General features: G+C 43.2%; 1 protein-coding gene across 2 annotated transcripts; it reads right to left on the reverse strand.

Moving 5' to 3' along the window:
* LOC115565869 (G patch domain-containing protein 2-like) lies at positions 1 to 23,980 on the reverse strand. Of its 2 annotated transcripts, XM_030391501.1 has the most exons (10): positions 23,862 to 23,980; positions 21,744 to 22,409; positions 16,933 to 16,994; positions 15,660 to 15,818; positions 15,492 to 15,577; positions 15,335 to 15,399; positions 15,200 to 15,239; positions 14,994 to 15,085; positions 9,823 to 9,905; positions 3,887 to 4,023 (listed from the first exon to the last, which is right to left on the reverse strand). In XM_030391501.1, the coding sequence occupies exons 2-10, from the start codon at positions 22,403 to 22,405 to the stop codon at positions 3,893 to 3,895; spliced, it is 1,380 nt and encodes a 459-aa protein (XP_030247361.1). In that variant the 5' UTR covers positions 22,406 to 22,409; positions 23,862 to 23,980; the 3' UTR covers positions 3,887 to 3,892. The 2 variants fall into 2 exon arrangements, with proteins under 2 accessions (XP_030247362.1, XP_030247361.1); XM_030391502.1 differs by lacking the exon at positions 23,862 to 23,980 and having other exon boundaries at positions 1 to 4,023; positions 21,744 to 22,405.
* Positions 23,981 to 24,525: the final 545 nt, after the last annotated feature.

The raw sequence follows: 24,525 nt of genomic DNA on the forward strand, positions 1-24,525 counted from the left end.
TATCAGTCATGACCACCCATTTATTGCACACAAATTCAGTATTTGAAATAAATACATACTGCAGTTTTTTTTTCTATAAATACTCATGACATGGAGGAATGATTACAACTTGACCTACATGAAAGCGAGACATTACGTCATCTTTAAAAAAAAAAAAGAAATCCTTTTATATCATTGAAAATACACAAATGGCCTATTCTTCACAACTTCTTAAAAAAGCTTCTTATTCACGATAGCACATTAACATGTTCATACAGAGTTTATTCAGAAGCAGAGTATCCGCCTCATACTGACGGTTGACAGTTGTTTTGACATAACACCAGGTGATGATAATAGAAAAACAGAGCTACTGCATAAACGCTGCACTGCAGGTTTCGATTGAATTCTACCATTGTAATGTCTCTCTTAACATCTAGTAACACCGTGCAGGCTTTTTAAGTGAGGAGTAATCCTCTTTAGATCATTTGCAAAGCAATTAGGCATGCCTCCACTGCTATTAAATATGAAGATAACAGCCTGTGAGATAAGATGCTATTTGTACTACGTATCAAATGTGGCTAGCTGCCTAAGAGCCCTGATATCAGGGAGATATATTTAAATCCTTGTAAATTAAATTAAAAAATACGACAGTAAAAAATTAGAGAGACATATCTACTCTACTATCTATCATGAAATTGAATTTATGTATTTAATGTCCTCAGAACCTAAATCCTCAGTTAATGGACCTATAATTATGCATCACATCATAAATACTACACAGTTTATACAGTGCAATCACTTTAAATGCATGGCTTTGTGGATAATATCAAGTCTGACATTCCATTGAACAAGGCAAATATATAAATACTTTTAGCTGCCACAAAAACATGAGATAATGTAAAATGTATTGATCATAGCGAGTGCAGCATCGCCACACTGACAGCCACAGGAAACCCTGACCACACAAGGTTGGATTTCATTGAGAGAAGGGTGCCAAGATCAAACTGGATCACTTTTGAAACCCAAAGTGAGTTGAACTACAGTGACTCGCAACATGCATTTGTCAGCAGGAACCAGAGAGACCTCTTTTGTATGTGTTTCTATCTTCACTACACACTACGCCACGAGAACAAACGCCACTGACAAGAAAGGAGCCGCAAAAAAAAAAAAAAAAGAAGCAAAATCCCCACTGACCCGTGACCTGGGGGACCGAGGGGGTTGCCCTGCATGCATACGGAGGAGGTTCAAACAGAGTTTATGACTGCATTATCTCTTCCTCATCCTCATCACCTCTCCACCCATCAGTGGACACTAGAAGCCACTACGCTGGAGCAGACAGACCAGGCATCACTCATTCATTCGCCTCCTAGGTGCCTTTGTCAGGTGATTGCTGGCGGAAAAAGGAAAACAGATCAATACATCTCCCATGGGCCTGACAGGTAATCTTTACCTGGGATGAAATATGAGTGGTACCAGCCTGCTGGATTCCTTAACTGTAACAGGGCAATTGACTGGCTGCACGGAAGCCATTGCTCCACTTCCTGGCCATCGGAAAATCATTTTGGGGCATACAGTCTGGCTGAGGTGTCATTATGGTGACTGCTAATTACCAGCAAGGCAGGCGAGGGGTTTCCCCTCCTGCTACTAATGGAACTGTGTCTGGACTGATGCATCGTGCCTCCTTGACAATGCCTTGGCATCAAAACACACACTGACGGATAAGGCAACAGCAAGAAGCTCTCCTTAAAACACTACACAGTCGATACTTGTCAGCGTGTTCAGGGGCATACGTCTTGAAGAAGCCACCGATGTATTTATCAACGGCTTCTTTTTCTACTAATTACTACTACTACAACTAATGTGCTGCTCCTATCAATCAGGCATGTGGGAAGAGCCCACGATGCTGCTGGACTCCCCCTGCCGAGCTGCAGCAATGGACGTGGCTGGCTGGGAGGGGTGTGGCGGGCTGGGGGCGCTCTGTCTCAACACTTTGACTGATTCCTGTGGCAGGATGTCTTGTGTGAGGCATCCATTTAGACGAGTGTGCACACACAGCATTTATAAATGTCATCCCTGGCCAACATGATCACATAAAGCCTTCTCAGACGGATTATTGCAGACATATAACTCACGTTAATTGGCAAATCTCATTCTACTAAATGCGATTCTTCTCTTAAATAAGGCCTTTAAGTATCTGAGAAGACATGCAGTAAGGGGCTGATGATGTTCAGTTCATTTCACTAAAAATGTATATTGTAATCATTATGGAAAGTGCATACCTGCGCCATTTAGCGATAGGAAGATTTCAGATATGCCCGTTTTTTCAAAAGACATTAAACTTTTGCACACAGCCAAATTCACTCAGCTGTTTCACTCATTTCACCTTAAAATACCTTTTCACGACACTCTTTTTATCTTGTGACAAAAGTTCTAACTTCAGTGTTGCTCTCAGAGAAAAACCAGTGATAAAACTGCAGTTACTATAAATTGTGATTTATTTATTTTTTAAATTACCCATCTTGTCACTTACATGCAGGACTGAAACTAATGATTATTTCTATTGTGGATTCTATTGTGTCAATCATCAGCTAGTTAGCCCAGTTAGCTTTTTAGTTAGCAGTTTGGACTTGGAGATCTTGGACCAGAGTGTGTTTACACTTTCGAGCTCATACAACTTAAATGGAATAGTCTACGACATCATAATGTTGAGACTGCATTCTATTCATATTCTGTTGATCATTTTATCTAATTTTTTAATGTTTCCAACAAAAAATCTTCATATTGCCCTTTTAAATAATTAATCAAAAGCGATTAAATGGATTATCAACATATCTCTAGACGCAGCTCGACCTGTTTGGTTTAGGTCAAGCAGAAAGTTCTTCACTTGACTACAGTATATGAAAATGTATTTTCCTGAAAATAATGCTTGTTTACCAGCTTGCAGTGCACTGTTGCGTTTGATCTCACTGTATGCTGCCATTGATCTTTTAATGCATCTGATGCCGAGGGAACTGGGGAAATGTATACCCCAAGGGTAGGTGAAAAGATAGTGTGCGACTCGCCTCTCTCACCTCCAACAGCTTCTCTGACTCACTTCTGCTGCACGACTCCAAAAAAAGCAACTAATCCACCACTGCTGAAAAAAAAACAGCCTGTTCAAACAGATCTGCAGCTGGCCTTGAACTTAAACACATTTGGGGGGGGGGATATTTGAATATGGAAGGTAAGCTGAAGAGAACAGAGGCAGCCCTCCGAGGACCGCAACTACACTCCCTCTGTGTTGTGCTAATGAGCACCTTTGTACGAACTGTAGCTTTTCAAATCCATGCTAATAGGAGGCCTGTACTTTGTGTGGCTCTCTACCGGTGGTCGGCTCTCTGAACCCTGGAGCAGCATGTGGTAGCTAAACATTCTGATGCTCTCCCGTCTCAGAGATAGCTACGTGCGGCTCCTGCACAGCTGTAGAGCGGAGCAGACTCTCCCTTCCCCGCACTCCTAGCCTCACCTGACCAAGCCTCCCAGTGTTCCAGCTGACAAACACTGCGCTACTAGAGTGGACATAATTGCCGGATTGTGTGGAAGCAGGTGGCCTGGAGACTGTGTGTGGAAACAGGAGGAGCCGCCGGGTCTCGAGTCGAAACGAGGAGCCTCTTGAAGCTGCTTTCTTTCTTGAGGAGAAGGCTTAACAAGGCTTGATTGCATTAACATTTGTCATGCTTAATATACTACCTGGAAAGACTGGATTCTAGCAGTAACGTGCTGATTTGAGGAATAATGATGTGCTTTGTAGTTTTTTTTTGTTCAGCAGGAGGAGTTTTAGCCTTTTCATTCTCTGGCACAATAGCTTTTTTCTTTTGGCACACTCTTGTCCAGCCCTGTTTAGGTGTCCTCATGGTTCCGCCTGGAGGAAAGATTAACTCTCAGGCTGAGCAGAAATAGAGGAGCGTGAACCTGATGCAGTTGGTTCTACAGCCTCCAGGGTCGAGGTGTTACTGGCTCCCTGTGCCTCCTCTCGCTCATGATCCTTGGGAAATGTGTTGCTGGCTGCAGAGAGAAAGAAAAGCACATATCATATTCTGGCCGTGTAACACAACACTGAGAGCAAACGGTAAAAGATGCTCACATAAATCACATTTTCCTTGACTGTTTCAATGGACGGGCTCTGAAATAAAAAATTAATTTAGTCCGCGGCTCCTGGATCGCTCGCCGTTTTAGGTGTATTAAAATAAAACTTTGAAGCAATCCTCGTCTAATAGGTTAAATATTAATGAGGTTTTGGTCAAGTGAGCCAAATCCAATTTGGCCCCATATGACTTGTGGACATGGTTATTAAAAGGCCAATCTGTGCTGCTCCTATGGCTTAACTTCCCCCCCTCCGGTTATGCTGTGTAAGAAGTAAGAAGCTGGATGTTTTCAACTCCATTCATCACACGTTCACATCCCACTGACTGCCTCCCTTTTTAAAGATCTCCTTTCTCTTGATGTCGCTCACCTTTAAAGCTTTTTGTGTCTGCGAGTGAAGGGAAATATCTGAAAGCGAAGCGGGGCCAATTTTTGCAGGAGACAGAGGAACTCTAAAACAATTGCGCTCCCTAACATGCTTGATAAATAAATTCCTGATCTACCCCCAAAAAAGTTAGCGGCGGTCACACAAGACATTTGCGAGGCAGTCGCAAGGCAGAGGACAAGGGAACTAGAAGTGACATTGTGGCTCTGGGCTGTCTCAAAGGATTAGGCATTACAGCATTCACTGGCATGTGCTTTTGCTCATTCCCATTATATCTGCTTGTGCCTCTTTCCAGATGACTTCTTCCCCAAACTGATCCGGCGGGCAAGATAATTGATTAATATTTCTTGAGGGAACGATGACTAACCGTTGCTGTGGTTCAACCCAAACACTCAGGTTAAACATAGTCAAAGGCCCTGGATCAAAATTCAGGAGTTTTCATATTTGACATCCACAGAAATGGCTGGGAACATTTAGTTTCTGACTGTGTTAACATGCACAGGGCATACCGGATACCAGCCTCTGTTCTAGGTCAAGGTCACGATCAGGATTTAAGCAGTTTTTACTTTGTGATCATGGCAACAGACATTTATAGGAACTAAACCTTTTAAATAAAACAGGAATCAAGGCTGTGCTCATTTAAGGAAGGTGTTTAGCTCCTTGTAAGGTGAAGAAGAACTCAAATCTTTATGTGAATGCACCAATACAACAATTCAAAAGTACCACTTTATAAGTTGTACAGAAGAATTATCAACAAAAAGGATTTAACATAACTATAAAAAGTAAAAATATGACTGTGACTGATATATTTATTAGAGCCAGACAGATATTTTGGTTGGCCTACCAGAAATGAATCGGTATCAGTGTGTTTGTTGTCTGATATGCACCGATATAAAGGAAATTGAGTGTTTTACAATTTTTACAATAGTTTACTGTTTCAGTGCACTGTTGTCATATCGGAGAATAACGTTTATACGGACATACTCAAGTAAAGTACAAGTACCTTTAAAACTGTATTTGAGTAAATGTATGTTGTAATGGTTGTCAGGTTAATTTCAACCACTGATTGTATGCAGGAAGGAGGCACATAACATAAAGCTTTCAAATACTTAAGCACATTAAAATGAGGCCCTCTTTGTTGATTATGTATGATCCCAGAGAATAATTTTTAAAAAAGGAGTTAACGCTCACATTAAACTGCTTTTAATAACAGATCGTTTCATTTGTCCGGAACACCTACACTCAACTGGTTTTACATCAAGGTCAATAAAGACCTTTACCAACGTAAAGGTTTTCTGTCAATGGGAGAATTACAGTACACGCATTTATTGTGGGTGATAATGGGAGGTTGAATGGAACCATCTTACCATCTTAATAAGCTCTCATGTGATGCTCTCTAAAAACAATCATTACAGGCCTTCCTGGAGCACTCCCCTTCCCCCTGTTTATTAATCAGCTAATTACACATTGACAGTAATGGGCCTGCTGATTCCCACACTTAAATGAACAGGGCTGAATAGCTCTTTAATGATTAGCCTTTGTGTTTCTCTCTCCTGCTCGCTCTCCTTCTCTCACGCACGCATACATGCACACACAATTGAAAAAAAAAAAATCTACCATTCAAATCAGGCCTCCTGGCGAGAAGGTTTGCACACAAACAAGTCAAGACGGACGGAGCTGCTAAAAACAAACCCGTCTCCACTAACAGAAAACAATTAGAGTGGTTACAAAGGCGCACTGTACACTGTGTCAGCTTGCGTGGGTTTCACTGTTTGAGCTCAGCCTCTAGCAACAGCAAAAAAAACCCACCATGAAAGTTTGGTGGAGCAGCGCAGGCAGGTGCAGGTGGAGACAGAGGGGATGGAGGGGGCTTTTTGAAGGACGCGAGCAGGGAGCGGAGTGGAGCCGGAGAGGGCGAAATAGTGCGGTGGGCTGCATTTCTGTCAGCAGAAGTGATGGCTGAGTGGTAGCGTTATTTGTCTTGTGCTGCCACACGGCCCTCGCACCAGCCTGGGCATTAATGAGAGGGGGCCGGACCGCCGGGCAGGAACACGGCGGGCCTCCGACGCAGGTGATCTGTCACGCAGCCGTCTTGCTCGGGCAAGGAGACACATGAAGACAGAAGGGAGAGGAGAGGCGGAGGGGCTGACCGAGGGGCTGGCCTACACATGGACACACACACATGTGCCAGCATTTGGAGATAACGTACTGATGAGGTCAATCAGACCGACTTCTATTTACCTCAACTCTTCCTGAAATAATGCACACTGAATAAGTTCAAGTTTGGTTTTATTCCCATCACCCCTTTAAAGAGATAAAGATGAAGGGCAATATGGGAGACAGCAGGGGAGGAGTAAAATTGCAATAATTAATTAGTCTGTGTGTGAGACCAGCCAAGGCTATTAAAATCCATCAGGATCTCTACACTTACTGATTCATCTTCGCCTTAAGAAGAGCTCTCCGAAATTTGTGGAGTGTGTAGAATGAGTTCATTTTCAAGGTAATTTTCTATAATTCACTCATTGAAAAAGCCAAATATCAATATTTGTAGAAAATGATGGACAAAACCCAAATAAATCCAGTAAAAGTAGCTATTCAATCCCTATTTTTAATCATACCTGATAACATTTGAGATACAAAGCTCTATATCTGGTAAGGACTTGTTGGATTGAGTTGGATTGTTGGATTGATGCTGGTGTGAAAAGTAGAAAATGGCCAATTTAAGGCTGAGAAATGGAGCGGTCATCTAATCCAAACAGATACCTGGCTTGATAAGTTCTTGTGTGTTGTTTTTTTTTTCTCTTCTCACAACCAGCTTCAACACTGCCGTGGAAGTGCTAAAAGGGTAAAGAAAGAAGACAAAGCAACAGCTGGGTACCGCCTCAGTAATTCCCAACGGAGCCCTGCAAGACACCTCCAGCCGCAGACCATTTTCACTCCTGATTACAGAGTTTCAAATCAACCACTAACACATACAACAATCCACTTCCTCTGGCCAACTCAAACAAAGACTCGGCTGTCGTGTTCACTAAGAGCAACGCGCCGTTCTTAAACAATCTTTCCATGCAAACAAGATGTTTACCAGAAAACATCTCCACTCAACAAATCACTGAATCTGATTTTGTCTCTGTGCACATTTATGCCAGAATGGCAACAAACCAAGATTTGTACACAGAGAGTGTGAAAGCTTGTCAGAGTGAATGTGCATCTCCTGGCGGTGGTGAGATTACTGAGGAGAGACACGGTGCAGCAGGCTGCCAAAGTAAAGATTTATACAGAGCAGTTGCAGCTGCAGAAACTGACATTGGACGACATGGGATGCATGATAAATCATGGTGGACAGGGGGCACTAGACTCAAGTAGCAGGCAAACAGTTTGAACAGGGCTGAGGGGGGGGATGTACCAATCAGGGACTCTCCTATGCAATTTAGGAGAAAGATAATCTTTTAGTCACTTACTCCAAAGCACACATAATAACATATAATTGTCTATTTGTAATTTGCACTTTTTTTTTGCACAGATGTCGTTGATAATTGATTTCATCTGAGGAAAAAGAATCAGTTTTCATGTTTGTTTAAGACTTTAACACACATGTTTCCATCTCGTTACAACAAACTGTGGGTCTGTTAACTGTCGAGAAACTGAGGGATGCCCCTCGTTCCGCATGTTGAGTATGAGGGGTCCTTAAGGGCTAGGGGTGAATCCTTTTTTACTTTTATGGGAAGTGGTTGGAGGTGAAGGACAGAGTTGCCGGCCGTTCCATCACTCAATACAATAAATGGATGCAATCTGTATCCAAGTAAAGCATTGGCTGTTTTTAAATTCCACCTCTTTTATCCAAATGAATGATGGACCCTGGTACAGTGCACTGTGCGGCAATATTAATATACATCAGAGGCCTGCACCCCTCACTAAATCAGGGAACCACCGGCATTTGTTATTTAAATGACAAACAGCAGCTGCAGGAGTGGAGCACGGAGCGGGGACGCAGAAGAAAAGGTGGACAAACAATTCAGATTTCAATCCGGCAAAGACACAAGGCCCCGAGCCATGAGTCTAATGAAAAAAGGCAGCTCCACTGGTCCAAACAGACACAACGGCTGCTGCTTGGTGCCACCTCCAATAGGACGAACTCCACATCACACTCTTCCTCTTCTTTTGCTTTTAACAGAAAGCTCCAAACGTAACAAAGCCACCAAGTCTTGCCCGTTAACTCACTCACCAACAATTTCTGTCATTTTGGTAGGATAATAAAAATCCGCAGACTAAGAGTAAGGACATGCCAAATTAACAAACAAGGCTCTGTAAGATGAATCTAGGCAGAGAGGTACGTTGAGATAAATACTAAGATCAGCATGCTAACAAGCTCATTATAATACTCACCTGATTTTTAAATTTGGGTATAATATATACAGTGTTCACCATCTTAGTTAGCCTTTAATCAGCTGTTAACAATACTCTGGAATCTTAAACAAGCCAGGTTGAATTTTACTGAAATAATCAAAACTCAGGTTCAGGTTAGCAACATAGCCTTGCTTGTATCATTCTTCCCTCTGTTTGTTCACACCCCCCTCACAGGCACTCTACACCCTTCAGTTTGAGAACTACTGGATTAGCCTATTAGCATGCTAACATTTTCTGACCAGCACTAAACACAAGTACATCTAGCACAAATCTTTACCATGGTTTTGGATCAATTTAAATTCTGATTTGGTGACACTACACTGAATTGTAATCATGCATGTATTTTTAAGACCTGTATATGGCGCTGCTGCTCATCCTTGCTTTCAATTTTGCCCAGTGGCCACTCATGGTATTGTTTCTAAAACTATCCTTGAGCTGAGGGAACAGACTTTTAAAAATGTGTGACATCATCAGAATGCTATGTTTATGGGCAAAGTGGGAACTCACAGGTGAAACTCTAATGTGCATATTCTGGGGGCTGCATAATCAGGAAGTTAACTTTTTTTGGTGTTTGCAAGCAAATTAGACTGAATAGGCGCCATCTTTGTCTTCGTTATCTAGTTCTTTCATAAATCTATGGCTACAATGATTAAAATGATCACAATTCATATTGAGGGAGGCAGTTGTTTTGACCAAAGTCAGTCTGGTTCATCCTCTGGGTACCATGAATGTCTGTGAAACATTTCCTGATCCAGCCAATAGCTGTTGAGATATTTTATCAAAGTGACAGTTTTTACACCACAAAAATGGCCCCTCAAGCTCTCTCTTTGAGATTTTTTACATTTTGAATCTGCAAGTTTAATCATAATAATATAATACAGTAGGAGTGGTGAGGGAGCCATAGGTTCATCAGTATGTGTGGACAGTGTTACCTAATGTGACCGATACTGCTTCGGTTTCCCTCCTTCGGCTGGAGTCTCCTCTGCACAACAGTCCTGGAGTAACGTTAGTCTGCCTGGTGGGCACACACACACACACACACACACACACACACACACACACACACACAGATGGAGAGAACAAATGTTACTCAAAATATGATGATGCAGCTCCAAGTCACAATACACACATACACATGTAGAAATTTAATAATTCCACAAAAGTCGATAAACACAAGCGCTGCTTTTTTTTGAAAACACTGCAGCTTACGTTTTGGCCTCGGTCTAATGCATATTTTGCCACCTCTTAATTTTTCTTCATTAATACAGATTTTCACCTGAGAGAATATTCGATGAGGAGAGGTGCTGGGGTGCACGTGGCTGAGTCACCGCAGAGTTCACATAAACAAATTACACCTGCTCTGTGACTCCTGTGTCATATGTCAGGAGCCCTGAAATAGGAAAAGCCCCCCCACCCCCACCCCCAACAGCTTAATAGCCCTGACTTCAGAGATGTAAAGTTAAGGTCAAGGTCCGTTCCATCACTGGGGATGTGTGGGAGCAGCTGATGTGGTTGAGCATTGCGGGGGGGGGGGGAATATCTAGATATGGTGACAGAAAAGATTTAAGGTAAAATCTTTACGCTTGTGACACACAACTAGACTCATCTCAGAGACGATTTAAAGAACTACACGATGTCTTGTTCTAACCATGACAGACTGCAACAGAAGAGAGCTCCTTGTTAACCAGCCTGGCTCATTGAGGACTGCAGGCTACTTGAGGCTCACAGCCCTAAAAGGCACATGCTGTTACAATAAGGCCCCGTCAGGGCAGCCTTTTAACAGGCAGCGTGTTCCATGACCTCAACACCCATAAATCACATGACGGGTGTGCAGGCACGGGGTGTTGAGAACTGTGCGGGGCACGCTTTGAGCGAAGTCTCTATGTTGTATAATCAATAGATATAAAAATAAATGGCCTGACCGTTATTCTCTCCCTGCTACCCCTCTCTAATAAAATCCCAGTAATGCATATTTCATTTACTTTTATACTTATTGATTACCTGTACTCCAGTTAGTAAATCACGCGCCTATCGATCCCTCAATCGTACCTCTGTCGGACAGCACATAACCAGCCATTTGCGCCCCTGATAAAGAGCTCAGGCATTGAACTCCCCACAGTAAATCTTTGCAAACTAACTTTTTAATTCCAAAATCGATCCACGTTTAAACGTCGCATTATTTCACGAGGCACGCCTGCGGTATTAAAAGTAATACCCTGATGCATTTGGTCTTAATGTGTGGAGGTCCATCCCTCCATCTCTTCCCTCATTACACCGAGGCAGAGGCACTCCGGGGGCCCCTGCAGCCTGGAGGGAGGCGAGGGCCCTCCCCTGCCGCCGAGAGCTGAGAACTGAGAGGCAGAGCCACTCTGGGGCCGCCAGGAGCCCATGGAGACGCTCAGCACAATGCTAATCAAACGTGAGAATACCATCAGCTGGCTCATTAACCAAGGCAAAACACCAGCATTCATCTGCGAGCAGAACCCAAAGGCTTTATATAAGCATGTTACATGGCTCAGTGTAAAACTGAGGGAAGTTGTAAAAAAATGCACAACACTGTTTTTATTATTTAGCATCTGTTACTTCATCAGTTTTAACAGCGCGACAGATGTTGGCCAGTTGTTTTGTCCCTAAATCTACACAAACTGTGATGAGAAAACAAAGATTGACTCAGAGGCAATGAGCAATGAAAAATCAAGACATATGTAATGAAGACGGCCAGCGACAACTAAATTCTATCAAAGACCCAAGGACACAGAAGAAAAAAGTCTCCAAGATGGATTTTTCAGGTCATATGAGACACTTTTAAATGCAGTGAAGTCCCTTAGGGCACAGAGTAAAACAGCACTGACACAGGGTCAATTGTAATTTTGGCGCCCACATCCAAAAGCAAATATATCAATTAAAAATAATAAATCAAAAGAGGAGTGAGGAGCAGCAGCTACAAAATGGCCATCTATTTTCATTAGGGTACACGGCGCTTCAGGTGTGAGCAGGATCTCAAGATTAATAGAGGTATTCAAATGAATCAGAAAGGATTAGGTTCTCCAGGGAACATAATCAATAGCTCCAAATCAATAATCAATAGGCCACTCACACCAATATACTAACTGCTGACACCGAGATCTCACAATTAAAATGAAAACTGGGAAGGGAGTGGCGTAAGACTATGATTTATCTCACAGCGCAAGTGTCATTTAGAAATAAATAAGTCAATAGATAAAAGCTGCTGCTGCCCGGCTCAGGTGGGAGGCGGTTATGCATTTTAACGTGGCCACCGGCCCCGAGCATTACAGCCAAATCCCACAAAGCATCGCGCCTATTCACGCGCCCGACACGAGGATAAACAGCATGCAACCTCGCACAGCCTTTATCACTTAGCATCAAATCTCTGATTGTCGCCGTCAACTCGCAGCAAACAGGAGATGACAGCTTTTATTAATACAGTATCATTTCAACCTGGCCACGGTGCAAGATTAATGCTCACGCTCTGCCCACGGAGAAAACACTTTTCTCTCAAGGGTGTTTGGAAACAAAGAAAAGTCAGATGCATGGGAGCTCGGTGCTAGAAATCGATCACACGGGTTAGACGCTGAAGAGAAATGAAAATATAGTGAAGTGAAATCAGGAGCGGACACTTTAAAGTTTGTTAAGAGCAAGCGTGAGTGATTATAGCATTTCTCATTGTCACGCAAAACAGCAATACTAATTGTGGCGTGTTGTGTTTGCATGTGAATGTGTGTTTTGGAGGAAGTTAGAGGAAGTAAATGGGTGCCATGTGTGCAGGGCTGGGTCGGAAGGACAGAGCAGCCTTCTCACTGGAGAGTGGATTTGAGCAGCTTGGGGAGATAGACTCAGCTCATGCCGTCCAACGGGACACATCAGAAGCCCCTCTCGTCAATCCCCCCTCTCTGCCTCATTCATTTGGGAGTATGATTTATACTTTTTGAAGTGAAGGGTCTTGAATCCCACTATAAAGGAATTAAGAGGTCTCCCCTGAGTCCGCCATTCAAATGAGAGCATGGCAGGGATATGAGGGCTTTTTAATAGAGAGAAATTAGTATTCACAATGCCTCAAACTGGAATCTGAAGGAACCTTTCAGGTGGAGAAGAAAGGGCCAGTTTAGAAAAGAAAGCCCTAAGAAGTCGGGGGCTTTTCATAGCAGTCGTGTTTTTGCCCCTCATCAAGGAGCGCTGGAGCGCTCTGTGAAATAACCCAGGAGAGAGGGAGAAAGAGGAGTGTGTGTGAAACAAAATTAAGAATGCACCATAAATAGGCAGAGAGGAAACAATACAATGAGGAGTCCCACAGTCTCGGGGCCAACGGGGCAAAGCGTCTTCTCAACAGTCCCCCCATGCAGATCCAACAGTTGCGGGGATGACTGGGAGCGATGAGATGCTTTGACAAACATCTTTTGGATGAACCTTTTTTGTGCAGTCCCAGAAATGCAGGGATTTGAATCGACATTGCAACTATGTCAACACATAGGATTTCTCTATTTGGTGAACACTGACCTTGAAAACTATACAGTTAAACTATTACTGGAGTCCAACTATCTGCTGTCAGCTCAGCTCAGACTGACATAAGACTCACATTAACACTTATCTTCTGTTTGGGGCTCTGGAGAGCTAAAAAAAAAAAAACATACCTTACACGTTTTACCCCTGTTACACTTCAATCAACATCATCAAATTATTAGAAATAATTTGAAACCGATGACGAATAACAGTAAATGACAGTTTAGTTCATTTTGCACAGCCTGTTCAAGGCAGGAATGACTGGCCTCACAGTTCTAGATAACATGCATGAACACAGAATGGCAGAGCATTGAGCTTCCACCTTTAAGCCATCTGCAGAGGTAGTAACAGAGCCGAATCAACACCTTGTGAGCCACTAGGACGGGACACATGTTGACACATGACACATGCTGTTACACGCGCTGTTGTGTTACACGTCATGCCTCTTTCGCTTCCAGAGAGCCGGCATGCTATCTAACATCACACACTGGGGCGGTATTTAAGTTTAGACTGAAAATACTTGGTGCTTAATTCTTAATGTAGTAAATAATCAGAAAAGAAAGACAAGGACAAGTGCTCCCATTTGACTATTCAACATTGCCACATGGGCATTTCAGAAAAGATGCCATTCTTCAGCATGTATTCTGGCAATTTGTCTGTAGTAAAATAAAGTAAAATTACTTCAGTTGGGGGTCTCAGCGATTTCTATGTTTATGTTTAGATTTAAATTTATTCTAGATTTCTATAATTGCAGTGTTCATGTACAGTTCTGTTCATAAGAAGACTAAGAAGGAGTTATATGTCTCTGACCCAAGAGATGACTGATGTCGCCGTCTGAGAGCTTAGTGTAAATTGCCTGACTATGGACTAGGACTATATATTTGTTCATGCACAGCACATATAATATGGATATAAACAAATATGGCCCCATTTGGCCTGATAACAATGGGTTATGATTAAATGTCCAAGCTGTTTGGGGCAAAGGAAACAATTTTCTTCTCTCAGTACTCTTCAACAAATTGGGCTTTAATGGGGCCATGAGAAAATATACATATATTTGAAAAAAGAATGGTTGATTTTTGCAATTGTTATTATTACTACTATAAAAATAAGAAGGTGGAGTAGGGATCCAATGGAGTGGAAGTACTCAGGAAGTAAAGCAACTGTCAACAAAATGGGTTGCGATGGATGTAGACAGAATACGTATGAACTAAAGATTACATCCTCCCTTAGTGTTTTTGAAACATGCCTGGAATTCACTCATTTATTCATCAAAACAGCAACGACATGTTCTTCCTGTAAGGTCACACAAACACACATTGACAGCTTAATCTCATTTTGATGACGAAGAAAAGGAAGTTCTGGGACCACAACCCGCACACAAACACACTGGCAGTCACTCAGGCATCATCTTAACAAAGATCAGTCTGGTTAACACTGACCTGTGCTCCGAAACAGATTCATTTAAATGAGTTGGTCATAGATTTATCCATCAATATGCTGAGCTTTGATCGAACAAAAACATGGTGTCTCCAAGAGGCCCTTGAGAGGCTGCTTCATAGAACTAACAAGTGGCATCAACTACCTGTTTGTGCAGATTGAGGAGGAACATCTGAGATGGGAGCTCTCTGACACCATGTCAATAGGACACACTGGTAATGGGCACAAAGGGTTCAACTGGAAATTGAAAGTATCAATAACATTAAGAGTTTGCAATTTCACCATTTAAAGGGGCCATAAAGATTATTTATTTTTTTTAAAGCTTGGAGGAAAAAAATGTATTGAACATACCTGGCTTCTGTCTCGTTTTCCAACAGAAGGCAGCCAAAAGCTAAAAGGAGAAACAATATAATTACTGATTGAAACAGATGGACGTAATACCTCAAGAGCTGTGTATAATTTTGTTTGTAAAAGAGCGTAGCTTACTCTCTCTGGTAAGGATCTTGGGAGAAGTGTCTGAGTCGCTCTACAAACACTGGCATGCTGTTTGCCTGTAAAACACAAAGATACACAGTAAGAACAAAGAACATCAAATCTGTATAACGGATTTCTACTGAGGGGGAAGATCCCAGTTTGCTTTAACCTTGCTGGGAAGCCGCCTCCTGTCCTTCCTGATGCAGCAGGCTCCAGAGCCAGGCACTCGTTTCAGACGTGAATCATACCGATACCCTGCGAAAATACACAACAGATTCATCTTCCTGTGTTGCAAAATGGTCAGAAAAGATCATTATCGTTTGTCAGAACCCTCTACCTCTCTGAGAGGGCCTTGCAGGTTGCAGGAAGGTGGGCGACGGACGGTTATCCTCGAGGGAAAGCTGGTTGTCTGAGTCCCAGCTGGGCAACAGGCCGGCCACGCCCGTCCCGACTCCACAGTCGCCCTCGAAGAACCAGTCACTCTGCTCGTCATCGCCTGCACACAGGGACAGGGAGGGTGTCGCATCAGTTGGCGTGTCACTGCTGCAGACTGCATGTTTCTAGCAACCAACAAACTTTTGTAAAATTGCCATAATCTAAAGTCCAGATTTAAAATGATGTGATAAGGACACAAGGAACCCACTACAAGCACTATGCCGCCTTCATTAAAACACCAAAGCACCACCACTGCAGAACTACTGTAGGATGCACACAGTACTGTTAGAGGATAATGTTGGAAATAAAAGGGGGAAAACTGTAATAATGTAATTAAGTGGTCAGCAAAAAAACCTGAATATCCTTTAATTAACGTTATATATTCAGCTGCTGTGTCTTTAGTGGTCCAAAAAACACCAGCGGCGGCTTCAACTGACGGTGTGTGCATCAATAATGACTTCCTCCTTTGACTACACACCACCGCACAACCAGACAACACCCGTCTCGTCCCCAGGCGACCAGCTCTCCTCAGACCTGTCAGTCAGCAGAGAACACGCAGGAACCATGCCTCTCACAGTCAAGGTGTAGTGACAACTGTTAAATCAGAGGCCGCCTGGCCCCACCACGGCTAATGAGATTAGCAAAGGCTTCAGCGCTCATTAACACGACATGACAACGTCTTATTAGAGTCGCCTGGGTGCCCAGAAACTGGCCCATTGTATAGAAACCTTCCTCTCTAGCCCCAGCATTCCCTCGGAGTCGGGCAGGGTGTCGTCCAAATCTGACAACTCATCATCTCTCTTCACACGTTCAGGAATGCTTCATCTGTGAGCTCCAAATCACTGATGAGTTTGAACCACATAAAGAAATGGAGTTGTTGAACTTAAAGGTACACTATTGAGTTTTGGGGAAGAAATTTTAAGCAGAAGAGAACAATCGTTAATTATAGATTTTCTTTGTTATGCCTATAAAAAACGAATAAACAAACGCACCTTACAGGACAACACAATTTCATACTGTTTTACTTTGTTTATATTATCACTTATTTCCCCAATTTTTGAGATTGCATTATTACCTCATTGACATTGTCAACATAAAATTTAATTTCTTCTCCAAAACTACAAGGTGCTCCTTTAATAACTTCCCACATGTTAAATGTATTTGTGTTTTAATACCTTGTCTCCCCTCATCGTTGGTGAACAGGCCGGGGTCACTGCTGCATGTACTGCTGGTTTCCCTGCGAAGAAAAGAAGAAAAACATCACATGTGAATGAACGCCGCCAACCTGTCTCTTTAATATCAATGACACTTGAGGATGTGGAACTCTGTTTCGATTTGTCCTCTCAAACCTGATGGGTTGTTCAGGTCAGACAATGTTATAGCATCTGAAAAGTGAACAATGTGCATCAGAAATTTACATGGCCGTGTAATGTCAATATTTAACATGTAGCATTCAATAATAGAAGTAATGAAGAAGTCCGGAGCTGGAGGTCGACATAAATGGAAATGACACAAAAAGACAGAGCGTGCTGTGTTCTCCCTTGTTGCAATGGCAAACACAAAGGCATGAGAGGAGGCTCTGATCGAAGCCACTGAGTGACATGCACAATCTAATTGAATATCCTCCGCTGTCAGCTCCAATCTAATCTGGCCTGCGTTGTGGAGGATGACAGCAGAGCGAAACACATTCCCCTGCCTGCCCCTCCCTCTGGGTGTGCCCCACACACAGAGCAACCCACAGACGTGCCACTTCCACACAACAACTGGCCAACATCTGCTGTGTGGGCTGCGGCAGCTTACTGCCTCGACTGCTCCATCGCTGCTTCCCTCCACACCCCCAGGCAACCCCTGTTACACTGCCTCCACACCCTCTGTGTCCCCCCTCTGTTAACCCCAGACCTCACTGGGTTTCTCTGCCTTTCTCACACCTCAGCCACCTTGAACCAGGACCTACAAACCCTCCAAGGTCATGACGGGGGGTGTTTAGAGAGGGGCGGAGGTGATGAAGATGGAGGGACAAGAGCTCAAAAGAAGGATTTACTTTTATAAATACATATTTATATATATGGGGCATTCCCATATATTGTACTTCTAGCGTAAATGCTCAATACTGTATTGATCCGCAGCTGAAAATAGACCCCAACAAAAGCGCTGTTTACTCCGGTTTGAGTAATGTTTGCTAAAAAACTACAGTGCCCAGTTGTTTCAGGAACTTGCTGAGCCTTTTGTTTTTTAAATGACACTATATTTAATTTATTTTCCTTTATTTAAAGGATAATGCACATTTAGCATTTTTCTGTAAATGTGTCAGTGTTAGTAGGCAAGCTAACCGCATTAATTTGATACATTTATATATCTGTGACCATATTTGAAAGATTTTTGTCTTAAGTGGAAACAAACAGGTCAAGGACAGCGGACAGTGTTGAGAAGTGGACTAAAGCAGTGTCGGTTTCTCTCTTTTATTTTCCTTCCAACGCAGCTATACATTCAAACTACTTTATGAAAGAGAGGGAGCCCGATGCTCTTGATTGCCTTGCATTTTGCTTCCTGTTTATCATCGCTGACCTTGCTCAGAGGAGAAAGCTGGAGGGTCAGATATGCGCTGATACGGTGCATTGCCATATTGCAGAGGCCTGCCAGTGACGGCAGGATCAGAAAAACGCCCGTCCAGCCTGCGCGTCTTTTTCTGGCCAGATGGTCCGGCATCATCTCCTCACATCCGCAAGAAGCAGATGTGAGAGGGGAGCAGGCCTCTCCGGGGGAATCTGGAAGATGTCTGGCCGGGCTGACACCACCGTCCCACCCCTTCAGCCCCCCATCTCCAGACCGATTCCCCAGGCCTCGGCTCAGCTGTAACCCACCGCTGGACACATCGGCTGGCATCTGGAGCGCACAACACACCAACATGAGTTACAGATACAGCCACAAACTCTACAACAACTACCTTTTTCTACATGATTCCACAACTTTGCATTGAAATTAGGAACAAGTGATGGTATACCATTTCCAGCAGCCAGCGTGGCGTAAAAAAAAAAAAATGGGTTTCTTTCTTATCGGAGGGAATTGTGCAAAGTTTGAAAAAGAATCACAGGTATAAACAATTAATCAGAGACACCCATTAAGTATTAATCCGTATTAAAGGTGTAATGTGATGTCGCTTGGAGCAGCACCAGGCCGATGTGAGACCGTTTCAATTAAGTACTGCCTAATTAATGGCATGAATAATTGAGACCCCCATTTTTCTTGGGACCAAAAGCAAAACCTCCGCTTTCTTTAGCAGTGACCTTTGTCAGGAAAAGTTGACAAACATCTTAGGGCAAACTTTGGTCTTTGACTCACAAAGTAGCACTTCCACCAGTCAAAATAGAGATATTATATAGTGGATTATGTGCTATAAAATAAACCAATAAGTCTTAATTATATAAAACGCAAATTGTCCATGGTGAAACAAAGGCAAGGGCAACTGCATTCCAGTATTTTAGAGCTGAACTCCCCACATGGCCCTATTGTCTCTGTACAAGCCAAAGAGGTGAAGCAAAACACAGTATCCAGATGAGCACTAATAATTAGGATATAATCCTCAGCTCCTGGGAGAGGCAGACCAGTTTGCACAGAGATTACAGGCTAGCCGCCATTTATTGAGCCCGGGCTCATTCTGCAGAGGAATAAAGAAGAGGCAGAGACGGAGGGGGGCAAAGCGCTGATAACAATGGATCTGTGGGCTCTTCAAACAAGCCGCCTCAACCCAAATCCATGCCCTCTTCCATGGGTGTCTGATTATAAGGTTATCCCACCATCCCTGAGCTGCAGTAATTGGATTAGTCTCAGAGATTTATGAAAATTAACTTCAGCAAATGCTGCACTGCTTTCCCCCAAAAAACTCCTCATAGAGTTTTCAAAATATAAATGACAGCACGATACAGCTGAGTGTGACAAAAGCACACACAGTGGCTTTGTTTTTTTTCTGGTGGCATGGGCTGAAGTCACCAGTAGCAGCGCACAGCTGGAGACGGAGGCTGAGCCCGGGACGGCGTCTACCCACAGGTGAGGCCTGCTTGCCGGGCCAGCCTGGGTGCCAGGTGGCCTCACTGCCAGCAGGCTGGGCCAGGTCTAATCAAGGATGTGGAGCCCAACTGGAGCTGCCAACATCTGCTCCTCTTGCACTTGGGTGGCTGACGGCAAAGCTCCGCTCCGTATGCACATAAGAGGAGTGACCTTGAGGAGAGACCAGACACTCCGTATGAAAAAGGTTAATGGAATGAACAGAGACCAAAGAAATCTGAGTGCTTCGACAATGGCATCTGTGTCTAACATCAAATGGACCGTACACTCTCTGAGTGTAAATATTGCTGTTGTACCACTGTCAAGCCCTCATCACTGCTGCCATTTGTTCATATCCTTTGCCTCCGCCACGGCTCAACCATTAGATTGTTCCAGCCCTCAGTACAGTGTGGCAGTCTACTGAGCAGCAATCAAGAACGTTGGCGTTGTGTAAGTGAGAAATGATTGACAGTGTGCCATGGTGTTCCCATTTATTTCTTCTCCGGAGCTGTTTTCTGTCAGAACGGCTATTGATTTTTCCATAAAATAAGAAAACAAGTACCGTTTAGGGGCTAGGGAGGTCAGCACAAATTAAACCAGAAGATGTAAAGCCTTCGGTCTGTCCCATTACCGGTTACCTCAAATGTCTTCTTCTCAAAGGAAATACACTGTGCAGGAGCATGGCGACACACTGAAAATGGGAACTTACAGGCAATAAAAGACGATGTTGACTGGGTGTTATAATGCCACTGAACAGAACTGCACTGCCCAACGTATATGTCTATTTATCAGTCTCTAACACATATCGTCTGTTTGTGATGCAAAAAAACACTTAAAACCCTGAATTTTAGTGAATAAAAAGTGTTAAAAAATCAACAAATCCATTAAAAGAAATTTACTGTGTAGCTATTATGACAAGCGATTAATAGTTGAAGCTATTTTTTTTTCATGAAATCAAACACATGAATTTGCTGCTTTTACTGTTTTTAAGATGTGCGAATTAGAAAATATCTTTGGGTTTTAACTTTGGCTCAAGGAAATTGGATGAGCATTTTCAATTTCCTCACAAAGTTCAAAAGACCGAATTATTGATCTATTCAATACTATACTATACCACTATACTTCTATACTAATTGTTAATTGACGACCTCTTTTTTTTGCCAGGACAAAACTGGTCACCGTTTAGTCTTTTGACAGTAATGATATAATGTCCCTCTCTGCTGCCAGTTCACAGCCACATTTAGTTTTGCTAAATAAAATGCACAGGAGCGGGTGCACTGTGGGACACTGGGACCGACCCAGCTTTAATTACCCGGCCCAAGACAGGAATTCATTTCAAAACAAATCAATACCACACCAAGTCACTTATTTATTTGTGACAATATTTCGCGAAGGGAAATAATGAGCTGGCAGATGCCCGGAGGCATAACTATCAAAGATCCCTCCCTGGTGATCATTTCAGCTATAGGAGATGAGGATGAAGAGGCTCTATCATTCATTTTTAATGTCAACTCAATCCTTTAAAGTGAAGTGGTACTGTATGATTCTGATACCTTTTTTTTCTGGTTTAGTTGAGGACACGCTGGATATTGACAAGTGGCTCGATGAAGACAGGCGGTATAGATCATCTTAAATGTCGCCTTGTTTAATTGCTTCTGTCTGATAGTAGTTATGATCATGACTTTTATGTTATGGGTTTAACTGCCTTGGTAACTTTCCATTTAAAGGGTAAAAGGGGCTTTTAGAGTTTTGAGCTCCCTTTTCGGTATGGTTTTAATCCCGACTCTTTAAACAATGACGGGGTTAACATTTGGCTTTTTGGACACAAAATGTGGAGCCTACACGGCCTCACACCATTGTAATGAATGAAGGGTGACGTTTGACTCGAACACAACAACAAAAAGATGAAGAAAATACAGACATCCTTCCTTGAATCTGACATTACCCCTCAGACATGTGCTCATCCGCAGCATCTCTGCGTTCCTTGGCCATCTTTCTTTTCCAGCACTCCTTTCCCATCAGCCTGCTTCCTTCAGTCTGTCGCTCTGCTCCCACCCAACCACCAGACCTCTTCTTCGATCCTGACAGATGCTGCATCCTAGTCGGCCTGTGTCTCCGTCTCCTGTCTACACCAGAAACCTTCAGCTTCTGCTGCAGCCTAACAGTGACGTTGGAGGACATGCGTTTGACCTTCCTCCGCCTCCTGAGTGGCCGTCCAGGATTATTCTCGGTGAAGGAGTCAGACTCAGGCCAGGAGGGCTGCCTAGTCCTGACCGGGCCTGTCATGACGGAGCGCCATCGAATGGTTGGGGTCATGTCGTCGGAGTCACTGCAGTTGGCCACAGAGGCAGCGATGGTTGAGGAAGAGTTCTCTCTGTAACCTTTAGTCTCGTCCAAGCTGGACTCAGAGGCCTCAATCCAGCATCGTCGGTGCTCCAGTGGGAAGAGGGAGGATTCGCGGCAGCGCTTGCGGCCTCTGCGGCGGCGGATCTGCCTTCGCTGCTGCAGAGGATTGAAGACCATTTCCTCCCACAGCTCCCCCAGTTTACTCTGCTCTGAGGTCTGCTCTAGAGCAGACACCAGGTCCTGCACCAGCTCATCCATCATGGTGCTGGAAACCAAAGACACAGGATACAACAGAGTTAACTAAAGTGATGTCAAAACAAGGGGTTTAATACCATTCATGATGCTAAACCAAAATGTGTGAGCAGGGTAAATAAGTCTCACAGGTATAAACAAATAGGGGAAAGGGATCTGACAATTTTGGAATGTGATCGATGCTGCAGGTGTTTAAAATCTCTTCAGGTGAATTGTAGAGATTACAGTATTTAATGTCATCTTACTTCTGTTTCCAAACTTCACATAAAATAGCATTTTCGCAAGCAAATTTGGGGATTCTGGAAGATGAGTGAGGAGTAAAACTCAAGTAGGGATAATATTAGTAGGGCAATATTCAGAAGATATTCAGTGGTCTTACCACGTCCCACCTACAACACCATCTGATTGGTTACACGTGTTAAAGCTACTCAACACTGAATGATCTAAATCTGCAAAGTCACTAGTAAATAAAGTTTGATTTAGAAACCTCATGGTGACATCACAGACCAATGACATCGTTTATTAATAGATGTATGCGCAGGGGGAGAAGTAGCATTATATAATATATGATGTGTATTGGGTGCAGAGTTGTGAAATCAAATAGTGGGACTATATCATGGCAATGTTGGATTTTTACTGTTTTTGCCTTAATATAATGAAGTTTCTTGGTTTGTCAGGTATGTCATATGCTGGGTGAGCAACAATCTCAGTCAAGTCTGGTTATTTTAAAATATTATTAGTTTGTAACGTGTTTTTCCATCCTGCTTTCACTGATGACTGAAATTATATCTGTCTGCTTTTCATCATGATGACTTTCACCAAATGAAAATGTGCTATCTTTGAATTTCTCTCTGTATAATCAGTGAGCACTGTAACAACGTGACAGATTAAGGAAGATCATGCAATAGTTTGAAATCTAATCTGATCCTCGTTGTTGATGTGGGAGTTTCCAGCTATGATCTCCACCTGTGGTTTGTAATCTCTGGACCGTGAGATGCAAACCTCAGTCGTGTTTTGAGCCATAAAATATCCCCAAGGCTCATTTCCTTCAGAAGTCTGGCAGCCTCAAATTGTTGATGATCATCCGCACTGTGAAACTTTCAAGTTGCCCTTTTGTTTGATTGCAGCTTGTTTGCTTAAAAATCAGCGTCTACCAAAAAAAAAAAAAAAAAAAGAAAACACTCGGCAGCTTCTTCATTACGAGATCAGGGAGCTGTACAGACATCAGTGCGGCCGAACAATAGCAGAAGCAGGCTGGGCTGTCTGCATGCTCTGTGTTACATAACAACATGTCACACGTGAGCTGAGCACAAGGACAGCCGCACGTCTCCTCACTGATCACCAACTCATGAACGACACACAACGTTTAACGGCGTTTAACACAGCACCCGTGTCACATCAGATCATCAGCTACCATAGCGTTATGTAATAATAGACAAAAAGGCTGCTGTGTCTGAGCACTCACCAGTCGCAGCTCGTCTTGTTTTGTTTTTCACCACAGCTGAGACACCAGACGCACTTCCGCCCTGGCTGTGCGGCCAATCAGGCGTCTCCGCTCCGCTGTGACGCTCCTGCCAAACAGCGCGCCACCGCTCACCGCCACAGTGTTCATGCAGATAAGAGACCACATCCAGCCTGCTGAGCTGCAGATAACGCGTTTAACTATACCACCATCACACTCTTATAACCAGCAGACAGATGACTGATGTGAACTGTATTACTGCAGGTTTCCAGTAATGTGTCTGTGATGCCCAACAGATATTATGTTGATCGCATTTTGTAGTGTTATTCTCAACAGTGTGCTCTATGTGGGTTTCCTGGATTATAGAACTAAAAGAGACCATCTTGTGATGAGATCACACCAACCACTACACCTAATCAGTTTGTACTTTGCAGTAGACATGACCAGAGAAAATAAGATCAGGGAGCATGACCAGAGAAAACAGGGGGACTGTACCAGGTTTGTTCATGGTGCCCAACCATCGTCACATGGTCAACTTTTGGTATGGACATATACATTTTGTTTAAGTATCTCAAGTAATGCACATAAACATGACACAGCTCACCCGTTTCACAAACTAGCATCTCTCGTGTCCTGTTTCCAGCACAATACACACCGATTGTGATCA

Source organism: Sparus aurata, chromosome 16 (genome assembly GCF_900880675.1).
Source record: "Sparus aurata chromosome 16, fSpaAur1.1, whole genome shotgun sequence".
NCBI lineage: Eukaryota > Metazoa > Chordata > Actinopteri > Spariformes > Sparidae > Sparus > Sparus aurata.